At 37.9% G+C, this 15887-nt stretch overlaps 1 protein-coding gene across 1 annotated transcript; it reads right to left on the bottom strand.

The window, feature by feature from the left end:
* Positions 1 to 1492: 1492 nt before the first annotated feature.
* Positions 1493 to 4674, bottom strand: LOC308619310 (E3 ubiquitin-protein ligase RLIM-like; the record flags this gene model as incomplete). Its single annotated transcript, XM_081237928.1, has 2 exons — positions 1493 to 3099; positions 4431 to 4674. 2 exons carry the CDS (start codon positions 4672 to 4674, stop codon positions 1493 to 1495), a joined length of 1851 nt encoding a protein of 616 aa, XP_081094054.1.
* Positions 4675 to 15887: the final 11213 nt, after the last annotated feature.

Genomic DNA, 15887 nt, shown 5'->3' with positions numbered 1-15887 from the left:
GGGGACAGTTAGAATTGAACTATGTAGACATGTTTCTTGAAGCCAAGTTTTACCTTTAAGGCTTTCATATTGCAGCTTGTGAGGCTCCAAGCAGCAATTGGCTACTTTGGGTCATTCACACAAGGATTCAGAGTCATATATAAACCATAAAACCCTTTATAAGAAATCAGAATCTGTTTTAAAAATTAATTATATGAACTAAACATATATAGAAAGAAATTGAAGCTTGAATATATTGAAGCAGCAAAAATTAAAGACATACCTATAACTGCCCTTTCTCCTTAGTTGTTTACAATCACAGCAAATCAAAGTGTGACATGTTTAAGAGAAAGGTAATTAAGTTCTAAGGCTTTGTCATCTTATCACTTTTAAAAATACAAGATCTGAGTAAATGAAAGGAAAATAGAGAGGGTTGTTAAAGAGCTGAGTCATAGAGTGGAATAGAGAACAAGCGGAAGCGGAAGAGGCAAGAAAGCGTACACAGGCTGGGTTTGAAGAGAGTTGGGAATGCTGGTTGTGGTAGATGGTCTCTGATTTGCTTACCGGATCTACTCGCCATCCTTCTTAACCCTGCTTCGTGATTCCAGGAGGCTGATCTTTATCAGCTTCATGGACCAGTCTCTCTGTGTCTTCAGGTTGGGTTGGGTTAATATGACCTACTGATAAGTGATTAGAAGTCAGGAGGAAAGAAGGCAAGGGTATTTATTTCCATGATCTGCCCCCTTCCAAACTTTAGGTTGGCAGTGGATGCCATTTTCTAAGGTTACATCTCTTGTTGGGTGGGCTTCTCCTATAACTCGAAGACATTCTGGGTTGCAGGAACTGCTATCTCTCTATGCCCCTTCAAACCTCGTGGTTATAATACTGGTTTCTCACAGCTGCTAGCCTCAGGGCACTTCATCATCTCTTGGTTTCCCTTCATTCCTTACACACTTTAGTCTCTTCATTAAATGCTATTCCATCACTCTTTTAAAGTGTGCCATCAGTTTTTAGCTAGAACTGACTGATACATTGGTAGTGGGGAATAGGCGAAACGTTAAGGTAGTGTTAGGGAGGTGGGATAAACTGCTGTGGAGAGAGATAGGAAGAGAAGGGTTTCAAAGCTTTTTATGGCATTCTAGGAATGTAACATGACTTCTTTATGTGAATGACTCTAATGTAGTCTTAAATGGCTTCTTAATTATTGATATTTGGTTGGGTTTCTGTTTCTCTGCATGCACAACCAGGATTGAACAGGGCTAAGAGATGTCTGGGATTTACATGACGAGATAATACTACTAGGATCTATCTAGATTCATTATATCATATTAAGACATTTCTCCCATGGAATCAGGAACATCCCAACCCAGTGCACATGCTAAGTTTTTATTGAAATTCAGTGAACTGCTATGGTGTGAAATTAATTTTTATTGTCAGTCCCCTGCGTTGGCAGGCCGACTCTCAAGCCCTGCGCCACCAGGGAAGCCCTATAACACTTTATATAGCTGAGAATTCATCGATTAGGATTTTCACTCTCATTGGAATCCACTACTTGCCTACGACAAATCGGACACGTAGAGTTCTCAGACAGCCAGCGATCAATGCAGTGAATGTGATATTCATGGGAGCAAGGTAGTATGCGAAGCTTGCTGTTTTCTGTGTACTCTGTAAGGCAAATGCTACAGGCTTTTAGTGCATCATTTTCACCAAAAGATCTTACAGCCAAGCTGTCAATCTGTGCTTTGGTGAGTCCTGTAGTTTGCAGATCATGGGAAGACCCAGAGTCACTTTCATCATATATTATTAGGCTAATTTGTCTACCCCCTTGCCTGGTCTCTGATGATAAGTCTGCTGCTAAGTTTGTTTCTTCACTGCCTTCAAACATCAGTGATCTAATTCCTGAATTTTCATCACTTGAGCTGGAACCAGAAATAGGACTAGAACTGGAACTAGACGTACAATTGGGGCTTGAATGACAACTCAGTGTGGAACTTGAATGGGTATCATAGCTAGCATTTGAATCAGAACCAAATGTACCACTACTACTACCATTAGGTGACTCTAGCCATTCCATGTTTGGACTTGGAGGTGAGACACTATGCTCTAAATTACTGTCACTGTCCATAAGGTTATTTGAGTTACTAAATTCTGTCATTGTCTGCCTTAACGTGCTCTGAATTGGAACAGATGTTGTATCATTTAAGCTAGTATTGAACATTCTGCAAACGGGATTTCTAATGGTATTGACATAAGCTCTCACACCTGCCCGCTCAGAATGTGAATACATATGCCTCAGTCCTCGTTCACTTTCAGAAGTGACAGTGTTGTTTGGTGTCTCAGATGTTAACTGAGTTCTACTAGCTCTGCTGTCTCTCTGAGAATATGCTCCAGAATGAACTTGTCCTACTTCAAGATTGAAGGGTATGGTTGGATATATTTCCCTCATTCCCCAAGATTCACCACTGCTGGTTGTATCTGGAGAATTTTCTCCATGAACGGCATTCCTTGTTCTAGAAGTTTCAATAAGACCGCTCTTTTGCAACTCAAATCCAGTCATTTGCTGTGTCAATATTTCTCGGTGCTCAGTTCTAGAAAATCTCACATTCTCACTTAGCAGAGGCTGCTCAAAATTCTGAGAGGGTATACTATGATTCAGTCTTTGTACAATTTCCCTAAGTGAACGTGGAGGCGACCAACTTTCAATTCTTGCTCTGGTTCTCCGATACTCTGGGCTCCTACTTCTTGCTCGTCTCTGACTTGTGGTAGGTGGGAATTCCATTAATGTTTCAGTTGTATCTTGTTCAGACATAGATGGTCTTGTAAATATTGATTCAGATTGTGGACTTTCCACTTGCCTTTGGCTGTCTTCCATATTTTCTCTTCTGGGAAGTCTTGCAGACGCTACATATTCATTCTCTGGATTTGGACTCCCATGATCAAGGTTAGCATTTATTTCTAAACTGAATATGAACTGATCACTTTTAGGATTAATTTGGCTCTCTTCTCTCCAAGATTGGTTTTCTCTTTGTCCACTTGTCATATTTTCAGTTTGTCCAGAACAGTTAAGCCAGTCTATTAGAGAGTCACCACTAGACACGTCATCTGAAGAGTCTCCTCTGTCTGTTAACAAAAAAAATGGGGAGGGTGCATAAAAGAACTACCAAAATTAGAACCATCATAAAATAGCACTCTGAAACTTTGTTTCAAAAACAAACAAAAAATGAGAACTTAAATACTCAGGTGTTTTCAACTGATTTCACATTTATAGAGTTAATATTTTATAAACTGCACTGTGTAGATTTATAAGTAAAGGTAGAAAAGTTTCGATTCCATCCAAAGAGAGTGAGCTAATCCTAGATAAACTTAGAGAATTTTTTAAAAAGGGAATCCGGAGGAAGTCTATGTTTCAGTATTTCATCATATACACAGCCCTGTGTACCACTGTCGGAGGAATGTCAAGAGACTTTTTTTTCAGTCCACTGTCAAAACACTAATGCAATTAAACAAGGTAAACACCAGTTAAGGTACAATGCTAGTAGTTTAGTTCAATTTACATTATTGTCTAATTTTCATTAGTCTCCAACATGACTACTTCTAGGCTCTTCACTTATGTGCTTTTGATAATAGATAAGCTGTTTTAAAATATAAGGTTATTGCCCAAACATAAACAAGTTTTATAGGTTTAAAAGTGTTTGCATTTTGAATACTTCTTAATGTTACCAAGATATTTAATTGACATTAAATTGAAGGTCAGATGAAATGAATAGACTGAACCTAGCATGGTACCTATAAGACCATATTCAAGAGCCAAAGTATTATAGTATCCTCTTCATTAGACAGCAAAATCCTCTGCTTCACACTGGAAGGGAAGGCACCAGACCTGAGGTCCGAGCAGGGTTTCTCAGCCTTAGCACTACTGACATTTTGGTGCTGGACAATTCTTTGTTTTGGGGAGCTATCCTGTGCATTGTGGGATCTTTGGCAGCATCCCTGGCCTCTGCCCACTAGATGCTAGTAACACCCATGCCTCCCCTGTGACAACCAAAAATATCTCTAGCCATTGTCAAATGTCCCCAGGTGTTGAAGAGAGCACAATTGTCCCCAGTGGAGAATATTTCTGTTTGCTTTTTTTACATGTCTATGTAGAAAAAATAATTCAGGAAGTAGGAGGGACTTTCAGTTGAGGTAGAAAACCAAGAAAAATACAAATAGGCTACTTTGCACTGTTTCCCAATTAAAACAACCCAAATGTGAATCAGGAAAACAAACAAACAGACCTTGACATGCTCACCCAAAATCAAGTAAATGCCAGTTCTTTTTATGAGAAGTTACTTACCAAATGAATGTAAGTCACTTCTGTATAATTTACTATTTCCTATTATGAAGTTACTATTTCCTATTATGAAGTTCCTTATTCATCCCATCCTATTCCCTCCAAAAGCAGAATATACCTGTATTTTCATCTGAGTCTTGTGGTGCGTTTTCTTTAATTAGCTGAAGTCTTCTCAGCAACTCTTCTTCCGTACTTTCACCTGGAATGCCTAGAAGATTGTTGTCTCTCATAAGTTCGTAATCTTCTTCACTCAGATTATTTACGAACCTGGAGAAATCTTCTTCCCGAACCAATCGGTCCGTTTGACTTATGTGTTGGGCCGAAACTCCATCTCCTTCATCGTTGGAATCCGAGTTTTCCATCTTAATAAACAAGTGGAAAATTATCTGAAATTCACGACGTGCTGTTGAAATTCACCAATGGTCGTTTCGTTTTCTTCGCTTTCTACTTCCTGCCAGAGTGTCCGGTTCCGACACAGTCGGATGACCCTCCGCACAGATTCCTCCCTTCTCCCTTCCCGACTCAGTTCTGTGGCCCCTGGTGACGCAACAGTTGGGAGCCGCCTCTAGCCCAGAACTTGCTAGACGTTGCCTAGGCACCCATTATCTTCCCCGCTGTTACCGAGTAGGGACTGGATTCAGGTTAGGTTTCATTTCATTCAAAACCAGCCAATGTTACTGAGGGTTTATAGTGTACCAAGCACCGTGCTTCACCTCGTTTCACCCACATGAGCCTATTCTCAGGTTTTCAGGCTCTGATATGCTCTATTTATTCGTTACATTCCGTATGACTGCCTTCTTCAAAATGCCATGCCAAAGTCAGCCTAGTTCAATGCAGCAATTCTCATTTTCAGGTGCCCAGGGACCTCCGCCTTTTCTCCTCATGAATTTCTCAAATCCTAGACTCTCACTAAGAAAGCCCACAATATTGGATAATTTACCAGGGCCCTGGCTGAGTCTCTTTAGTGTGTCCTCTCCCTTTTAACTGTTAATGGCTTCATCTTGCATTATATGGTCCTTCAGTCTTGTTTCAAACAAACAAGATACACCAAAACTTTGGCAGGCTTTTCTGCTCAGCCAGGGAATTCCTTCTCCACAAAAGCATCACGTTCATTTTTGTCCTCCTTTCTCATAAATATTATAAATAGTACTTAAGCAAAACTAGCCAGAACATCACAGGAACTTTTAGGACAGATACATAATAGTTACTTTGTCTGCCCCAGTGAGTACTGACCCTGCTGATTTTGTCGCATGTATCACCTGAAAGGCTTGGTGAAAATAAAATAACGCTCATTTGCAATGCTATCTGGAGGAGACCTCTAATTCACTCTCAGTACACAGCTTAGAAGTTTAAGGAGCTGTGTAAATTCACGGTTGTTGTTTTGTTCACGGTCCACAGCAGGCTTTCTTGTTTGTTCTCAAGGAGATGGAAGGATGGTAACTTTACTGGTGTGACAGTGAAGAATCTAAGTCTATGTCCTGATTTTGACATTTGTTCGATGCCTCGTTTAACTTAAGCTAGAAAAATCAATCTTTCCCCTCTGAATCAAATCTCAGCAAGTCTTTGGATGAGAACAGAATCCCCTAGACCACCCTGCCTCCTTTATGGACTTCTGAGTGTATTTGTTATCTTTTACTGAAGTTATTCTTTTCACAGGGGAAATCCGTTGTAAACTTGTTTGCTGTGCCTCAATCAAAACTACCAGTATTATGAAAATTCAGCGTGATTTGTACTCTTGATGCAGGAAACCCTAACAATCGTTAGTGTTCTTGAGAGTGATTGATTCAGTTTAATTCAATTCAATCAATTCAAGTGTCAAGTATGTTTAGCGTTTGTTAAATGTCAGTCATATTATCGGATATTAAGATACAAAGATGAGTATATTTAAGAATCTGTTGTCATTAGAGTATAACAAACAATTGAGCTACACAGAGTTAAAAGTACAGTTTTGAGGAGAAAGTGATTTGAGTGAGAGAGAAAATCGGTTTCACTGCATTTGGGTTTTAAAGGATGAATAGGAGTTTTCTAAGTGAATGAAAGCGGGAAATATTTTCAAAAGTGAGAACAGCCACTGCTGACACTCGTAAAACAACAAGGATAGTAGATTTTAATTACTAAAAAAAGACATTAGTTAAATTGGCAGAGCAAGGCCAAAAAATGGAGACCTTTATGACATGTTTAGAAGTTGGACTTTATCATTAGTGCAATGGAAAGATGTTGAAGTCTTTAGACAGTTGATGGTCAAATTTGCAATTTAGAAATAATATTGATAGCAGTGTTGAGGATGAATATGAAGGGCAACAGTTCAGATGGGAGGGTCAGAAATAGAGGGCAGCCTAGGCTAGTGATGACAAGGATCTGAATCAGTGCAAAGGAATATGATTAAAATGAAGGACTTTAACAGATCTCTAGGCAGCAGAACTGATTAAACCTAGTAATATATGGGAAAGAGGGAAAAGTGGGGAGGGGGAATATGAGGGAAAGGCAGGGGTCAGGATTACTTCTGTATTTCTGTCTTTGCTTAGTGGACAGTGGTACCAATAAGAAGTAACACCTGATTCTGAAGTTGTATGGTTTAGCTTAAGAGGGAGCATGACTGCTTTTGATTAGAATAGTATGCAAGTTACCTGAAGATTCAGAAAGTCTTACAGTCATTCCAAATTTAGGTACAGAAGCACATGAACTAATAGCCCCGGATGTTTGGTGTTCCCTGTAGTTGGCTCTCAGTGTCAATGACTCTAGCTTCCTGAACTATTTGTTCCTGGTTATTTCCCAATTCTGGTGCAAGTAACAGGGTATAGGGATCATCATCCCAGAGACCTACTTATTGACCTTGATTATTTAAATAGAAGCCACCAATACAGCTGTGCTTTACACTTAGTTCTCTCATGTCTTGACTTTCCTTCTGAATATTGCAGTGTAGGTTCAGTAGTTTTTCTTCTGGATGGCAATATTGCTGCTTTGGCCTTTGTTCTATCCCTTGTCTTGATATCAGAAGTCTTCTGAAGATGTTTTTTCTTCACTTCTCATTTCAGAGATGGGAGGTGCATCAGGAAGTCCGGAGGTTGACTAGAGCATCACTCTAGGTTGAGTTGGAGGGGAAGAGGTTGAAGATGGAAAGTTGCTTACTTTCAATCAGAGTCAAGCACTTAAAAATTTGTCCAATCCATTGTTTATGATGTGGTGAAAAAACGGGGTGTGTGTGAGCAGATTTGGCTGTTCTTTTATCCTGGTTGTAATGATGGAGTTTTGTAATCAAGAGTTTTCTTTTACTGACTCTGTCCAAGGAAGCTTCTGAACAGATTCTATGACTCAAAGGGAGACTGAAAATAAGCAAGAGATAGCATTCTCCCTGAATATGGGTAAAAGGAGTTCTGTGGCTTTAGAACTGTAAGAAATGATCAAGACATATATTCCACATACCTATTGCAGTATAACAAACCAGTCCAAAACGCAGTGGTAGATACAATAGAAACCATGTTGTTATAGTCAGGACTTTGTGAGCTAAGAATAAAGATAAAGAATACTGGGGATGGTTCATTTCTGCTCCATCATGACTGGGCCTCAGCTGTGGTGGCTTGAATGATTGGAGATAGATTAGACAAGTTGACTGGTGTCATATGTCTGGGGCCTTGGTTCTGGCTAAGTTTTCTTTGAGTCACATCTTTTGGTGCTGAAATGTCCAACCAAGATGGCATCTTCATTCACAAATCTGGGACTTGAGTTGGGCTGCACAGGCTGAAAAATCTGGGGCTGGTTTTCTCTCTGTCTCTGTCTTTCTCCATGAAATTTCTCGGTGTAGTTTTGGAGTCTTAGCAACCTGGATATCTCAAAATAGTTGAATTCTTACATAGTGAGTGGCTTTACCCAAAGTAAACATTTCAAGAGACTTGGCTGGAATCTGTAAGGCTTCCTATGACTTAACCTCACAAGTGCAAGAACACCTTTTCTCTTGCATTCTGTTGATTGAATAAGCCACTGGATCAGCCCATATTCAAGAAGAGGGACACCCCATTCTACCTTTCAATAGAGAGGTAAAAAAGATTTTATGGTTATATTTAATGTACTATAGCACATGATGAAAAAACTCTTATAATGATGACTTTTCAGTTGAAGTGGAAATTAATCTCTCCCTCTGTTTTCTGAATTGCATTATTCTCTGGGTAAAAATAAAAAAAGGGAGGACATAAAATCTGAAGTTCTTTGCATTCAGCCTGATTTTAAAGATACCCGATTAAGGATCTTTTTATTATGTAATAGTTTTCCCACATCAGAGACCATTGGTAATATTAAGAGCTATTTACTGAGCAACTGTAATTGCTAGACACTCTGCTTGTGTTTTAACTTATTTGATCTCAAGCCCCATGCAAGATAGGTATTACTATTCTCAGAGATAAAGGCATGGAGGCTGATGCAAATTAAGTGATTTTCTCAAAGTTACAGTAATAGATAATATGTTTAGATTCAAACAAGTTCTATAGGATGACTCTCCCTGTTTCGCTCTACTCTGCTATGTTTAATGAAAACACAATTTTAGACATCATTACACAAACGTAGTAAAATCTCAGTTAAATGAGATGCTTGAATCATGTTTGATCATTTTCGTGTGCCATTTCAATTCTGCTTTGGAGTTAGTCTAGAATATCTTCGTTTTAACTTAATAAAGAGTAATTTTAAATCAAGCAGTAAACATAATTAAAGCTTGATAAGATATTTCATATATTTATGTCTTTTTCTTTCCCACCAGAAGGATGGGTTAAAAGCTTGAAAGCATTGATGCAGAAAAATGAATCTAAATATGCATGTCTCATGGAATCTACTGGAATTGGTTCTTTGACACAAATACTTGTTTTGAATCTAAACACGAAATTCTTGTTAATTGAAATCACACCCTTTCCACTTACATAGGCTTGACACTAGGAATTAGTTTCATCTCTTCCTTATGCTTACCTCTAATTATGGAAATAAAAATGTATTTATTTAGCAAGGTCTCATCTCTCTTATGATTTCCTTTCTTCCCAGTTCTGCTCGGATTTAGACTTTTGATAGCTTTTCTATTAGTGCCGTGTCAGTGGATAGTTTGCTTCTACGCTTTCTCTAGTTTTGAGCCATTTTACACACTTTCTCTGAGGCATGCTCCAGGTCTGTTATTCACAAGCAAGTTAGTTCATATTTCTGCACATTTGTTTATCTGTAAAGTCTTACGTCCTAGATTATTGTAATAAATAAATAAACTTACATATACATAAATAATATTCTGTTTGTTACCTATATAGATATATTTAAAGATGAATTTTACGGTTCCAAGGATGAAACGGATATCAGGTTTGTTTCTCAAAACAAATGAACACAGAGAACACAAAATGAATAAGCAACACAAAAGCTCACAATATATGAGCAAAACCAAATGAAGCAGGCCTGCCGTATACAGATTCACAGGTTGTGCACTCTAAAATTCCCAGGGGGCACCATTCATGTAAAGAAGAAAGTGAATGACACTCCTATAAATATGCAGTGCACCACCTGTACAACTGTACATGCAGACCCTGAAAATGAGCTTTAATGTTATCTTCTGCCTTCCTTCGACCCAGTAGGGAGAAGAGAAGAGGATAATGAACTCAGGGGAGAGTACATAGTTACTCTATTACTTGTTCTTCTCCAGGCCTAGAATTTTATATGCTCCTATTGAAGGGAGGTTGGTGATTTTGTTCAGTAGCCTGCAGTCACAGGGAGGTGCACTGCCTCTTTCACCAAGTATTTACACCAGTAGGTGTAACCACAATGGCAGCGTGTGGTGTGGGTAAAAATGGTCACCTCACATCTCTGTCATGTCGACTCTCCCTTTTATGGTGCTAATTGGGTGTTGTAGTCGCTCTTATGGAGAGTCACTGAATGGTCAGTCTGGGTTGCCTATTCAAAGAAACTCACCACATTTTCAAATTACATTACAAAAAGGCCCCTACATTTCAGGCATACCATTTTGCTTAAATTCAAACTACTGTACTATAATCAAGTGGCCTCTCTTGCTTAAGTCTTAATATCCACAAACCTCAACAAATTCAGTGGACAGTAGGTTGACCAAAGGGTGAAAGTTTTTTAAAAAGTAGCATTTGTATTGGGAGCAGAGTTTGGGTTTCCTTATGGTCGGGTTTCCTGGGGCCTCTTTAATATTCAGGCTAAATGCAAGCTCTTATCCACACTATTAGAATGCATCCTCTATCTTCAAACACATTTGACAACTTATTGCATATAGAATAAAGTAAAATGTGTAGTAAGTCCTTACAAAAATCACTCTAAATTTGCCAACATTACTACATTTTCATCTTTCAAACTTCAGTTTAAATGTCACTTCCATGGAAAGGTCTTCCTGACCAGTTTATCTAAAATAAAATTGTGCATGTCATGCTCTGTCACAGACGCTTATCTCTTCCTCCAATAAACTGTATACTATAAGAATAGTGATCTTTATAGCTCAACCTGTGTTTTCCATCTATTCAGTTCCTTAAAGTAGATACTAAATGAATATGCATTGGAGAGTGAAATAAGTAAAGTAAGGAAGAAAGGCCAGAGGGAGGAAGAGAGGAAGGAAGGACAAAGATTCTCTTTCCATCTTTTTTCATTCTGGCTGCTGTAACAAAATGCCACAGACTGGGTAGCTTATAAACAACAGAACTTTATTTTGTAATGTTATGGAGGCCTGAAGTCCAAGATCAAGATAGCAGCATGGTCTCATTCTGGTGAAAGCCCTCTTCCTGATTCATAGCCAGAACCTTCTTGCTGTGTCCTCACATGGTGGAAGGGGGCTAGTGAGCTCTCTGGAGCCTCTTTTAAAAGACATTGATCCCATTCATGAAGGAATTTGTGGAATCTAAAAAATACAACCAACAAGTGAATATAACGAGAAAGAAACAGATTTACAGATGTGGTGAACAAACTGGTGGTTACCTGTGGGGAGAGGGAAGGGGAGAGGGTAGGGGATTAAGAGGTACAAACTATTATGTATAAAATAAGCTACAAGGATATACTGTACAGCACAGGGACTATAGCTAATATTTTATGATAACTATAAATGGAGTATAACCTTTAAAAATCACAAATGACTATATTGTACAGCTGTAGCTTATATTGTATACCAACTATATTTCAATGAAAATAATAATAATAGTCACAAAAAATATGAAATAAAAGGCATTAATCCCATTCATGAGGGTGCCACCCTCATGACCTAATCACCTTCCAGGGCTCCACCTCTAATACCACCAATTTGGGGGTTTAGGATTTCAACATATACATTTTGAGGGAACATAAATATTCAGACCATAGCACTCTTCTTTGACCAAACTTGAGTCAGGCTTCTCTGAGTCCTCTTTCTAACTAGTCCCTGACCTTAGGCTCTGTCCTTGGCCCATTTAGACTAGTATTAGCATGAATTCTGGTGGGTCAGTTTAGCACAAATCCTCTACCCTTGATATATGATCAAACTCTTTATCCCTCACCCTTCATGTCTTATCACCCTAGCCTGACTACAGAAAAAAGTTCTGTCAAATTGGTTTAGCCAGAATTCTCCTTACCCCTGATGTTTCCTCTTAGTAATTTTCTATCCACTGACCCCCACCCTGCTCCTTGCCTTTATATCTCTACTTGTTCTTATTATATTAGGAGTTGAGCCCCGTCTCCCTCTCCTACTACACAGCCCCTCTGTAGTAGTCTCCCTCACTTATCCTTGCTACCTTTAACAAGTATCATGTATACTTGTTTTCTTCAATACCTTCCAGGCTTTCCTTACCTACATCTCTCTGCATGTGCTGTCATTTGTTCCATGCCTTTGTTCACATTGTAATCTGTGCTTGCGATACCCTACCCTTTATGCCCTAGTTCATATCAAACCTCTCTGTAATATCTGTACCCTTCTAGTCCTGTATTAAATACACTGCCCTTCAAGATGGCCTGTAAAACTCCTGTTTGCATAAATATTTGCCATTTTTCACCTTCCTGTTTCCTCTTAGACTCTTAAATAGAACAATGTGTGCACTTGCCTTCTACTAGATTGTAAACTGTAGTGATGCAAGAAGTAGGCATTATTATGTGCCCCTCTAATGCCTAACACCAAATGTTATGCACAGTTAGAAACTCAATAAATACCTGATTAGTTGAACTATGGTCCTACTATATAGTGAAAAATTCAAAGGCTACTGAATTGGATTCTGATCTCCCCCGCTCATGAGCTGTGTGACATTGGGTAAGTTATTTAATCTCTCAGTTTTAGTTTCATTATTTGTAAAAGGCAATGATAACTAAATGGGTTGTGGTAAACTTTAGTGACATTCTATGTAAAATAAAGTAAATGTGATACTATATGTAAAGGTGTCTCCTGCTTGAGGTCAGGAATCCATTTGTAAAAATCAAGCAGTTTTTGTTCAAATGTAACCAGGAAACGATTTCCTATTATTTTAATGGAAACCTTTAATATGTTTTATATGTTTGCCCAACAACCCCAACAAATTTCCTGAAACGCAATGAAACAAAAGAAACAAAAAATTGTTATAATATAGATACTTAAAATCATGGTATCCTAATCACCTAATAATTAATATGGTTTTAACAAACATTGCTTTGCAGTAACATGGCCTCTCTTAATCCCAGTAACATAAGAGTTGCACATCCTGTTCTGTGACACTTTGCAGGCTTTTCAAAATGTCTACACAGGAGTCTGAAGTTTTACCCAATGTATTTGGAATGTAACTCAAGATTTTCTCCAACCACTGTGTTCTTATAAAAGTTACCTTGAGTTTGCAGATGCAAATATGTTTTATTGCTGTATAATCACTGGCTGAAGAATATTTGATTGAGAACTAATTAAATTCTCTGTAGTGTAAGTATTAAAGCAAAGAGCTCTTCTAACAGGGAAGTAATAGGAGATATTTTGTGTGTTATATCTTCATGTAGGATTGCTAAACAGTGTTGTTCTTAATAAATGTTATTTTCTAACTTCCTTCCATTATGAATCAAATTAATTCTAAACCCAAGATTTAAGTTAGTCTTCATTTCTCAAATTCAGTGAAAACATTCATTTTTGGGGTTTTAAGAATTTAATTCAGTTATGCAAAAATATATCTAGGGGTTTATTTTATTTTTTAGTTTTAATTTAATTTAATTTTTTTCTTGAAGTATAGTTGATTTACAATAATGTATAAGATTCTGGTGTACAGCAAAGTGATTCAGTTATGTATGTATATATATATATATACACATATATATACATATATATTCTTTTTCAGATTCTTTACCCTTATAGGTTATTACAAAATATTGAATATAGTTCCCTATTCTATACAGGAAGTCCTTGTTGGTTATCGATTTTATAAGTAGTCGTGTTTATATGTTAATCCCAAACTCCTAATTTATCCCTCACCCCCTTCCTCTTTGCTAACCATAAGTTTGTTTTCTATGTCTGTGGGTCTTTTTCTGTTTCATATATAAGTTCATTTGTATAATTTTTTTTAGATTCCACATATAAGTGATATCGTATTATATTTGTCTTTCTGTGTCTGGCTTAGTTCACTTAGTATGATAGGTCCATACATGTTGCTGCAAATGGCATTATTTCATTCTTTTTTATGGCTGAGTAATATTCCATTGTGTGTATGTGTGTGTGTTTATGTATATATATATATATATATATATATATATATGAAACACATCTTCTTTATCCATTCATCTGTTGGTGGGCATTTAGGTTGCTTCCATGTCTTGGCTATTGTAAATAGTGCTACAGTGAACTTTGGGGTGCATGTATCTTTTCAAATTATGATTTTCTCCTAGGGCTTTATTGATAATGACATACACTCTAGCCCACCTACCTCACTTATATTTTCATATATCCTGAGTGAGTCAGTCTCTTTTTTTTTTGTCTTTTTAAGAAATCTGGATGCTTTCTAGATAATAGATATCTCCATATGCACATCTGAACCAGTTGCATGGTTTCTTTTTTTTTTTTTTTTTTTTTTTTTTTTTTTTTTTGCTGTATGCGGGCCTCTCACTGTTGTGGCCTCTCCCGTTGCGGAGCACAGGCTCCGGATGCGCAGGCTCAGCGGCCATGGCTCACGGGCCCAGCCGCTCCGCGGCACATGGGATCCTCCCGGACCGGGACACGAACCCGTATCCCCTGCATCGGCAGGCGGACTCTCAACCACTGCGCCACCAGGGAGGCCCATGGTTTCTTTTAACTTTATTATTAGGGAAGCTTAGAATAATTTCATAACAACATAGAAAGTGATTGTATACAAACTTTATTTTAACTGTGGACTACCCCCACTGCTACCCCAAATACTCATAGACTGAAAGGTCATCAGAGATGAGCTTGTCTTTGGGAATTGGAGCGTGGAAATCAGAGAAAGGAAGGAAATCACGGAACTACATCAGTTGGAGATGAAAGAGTGGGTAAATGCCCTTTTCTTGGAAAAAAGATGAATTTCCTACTAGAGGAGAAATCTCTTAAAATATTCAGCTGCGCCAGTGATTAACTCTGTTGCAAATTTAGTTGCATTCGGCAGGTACTGCAGGGAACAACTAGTGTGTATGCCTTGGCATAGTAAAAAAAATTATGTAGACAGAAAGTATATGTCATTTATCTAGTTATTGAATAGCCTGAAATATAGAGCAGTCGAATACTATTTGTAATTTGCGTGAGTGTGTGTGTGTGTGAGAGTGAGCAAAGCTGTGTTTGACACTAACATCCATTTTTCCTGACTTAAGAACAATATTTTAAGAGATAATTGTGGTTTAAAGAACTGATTGATGCCAGACAGGAAGTTCCCCTCATATTGATTATGTGTAAAAATGCCTAGGAGGGCTTGGGACTGATAGAAACCATCAGTAAACTTCAAAACTCAAACGAGAATTTAGTTGACAGCAGGGTGTTCAGTACAGAAAATAGTTTCAGCACTGACACTGTCTTCTAAGGATCAGTATCTATCCATCTGTATAACAGATATCTGTGCGAAAGACAGTGTGGTATGGTGGAATGAAAACTCAACTTGTAATTGGAATATGGGGATTAGGTTCCAGCTGAGTTCTTTCTCCTGGTGCTATCTCGGAGAGTTACACCTCTAAGAATAACATTCTTTGTTTTTAAACTATGTCTAAGGATCTTTTGGGCTCTCTATTTCTATGAAACTCTGATCCTATTTTATCATTGTAGGGGTACTGTGTGTTGGAAGATAGCTAGATAGATCAATGGATGCATGTATGGGTGGGTGGAAAGATAAGTGAGTACATACACACACATATACATATACATACATATGTATGCACAATATATACATATAAAAATATATACTTATATGTATAGGACTATATATGTGTGTGTGTAACACCTACAGGTTATTTCCATGCATATGTGTCTACATAGAGTGACATCACAAATTCTGGCCATGGTTTTCCTTTTCATTGGCAAATATGACAATAAATCATCCATCATCTATTATTAAAGAGGTAAGACCTCTTAACAGCAAATGGGTCTTGAAAGAGATTTTAACATTGTGAAAGATACATTAAAATAATCCACAAATATTCA

Source organism: Mesoplodon bidens (assembly GCF_964165515.1).
Source record: "Mesoplodon bidens genome assembly, chromosome: 6".
In the NCBI taxonomy this organism is placed as follows: Eukaryota; Metazoa; Chordata; class Mammalia; order Artiodactyla; family Ziphiidae; genus Mesoplodon; species Mesoplodon bidens.
The sequence above is the reverse complement of the archived record's forward strand: the minus strand, read 5'-3'. Positions and strand labels throughout refer to the sequence as shown.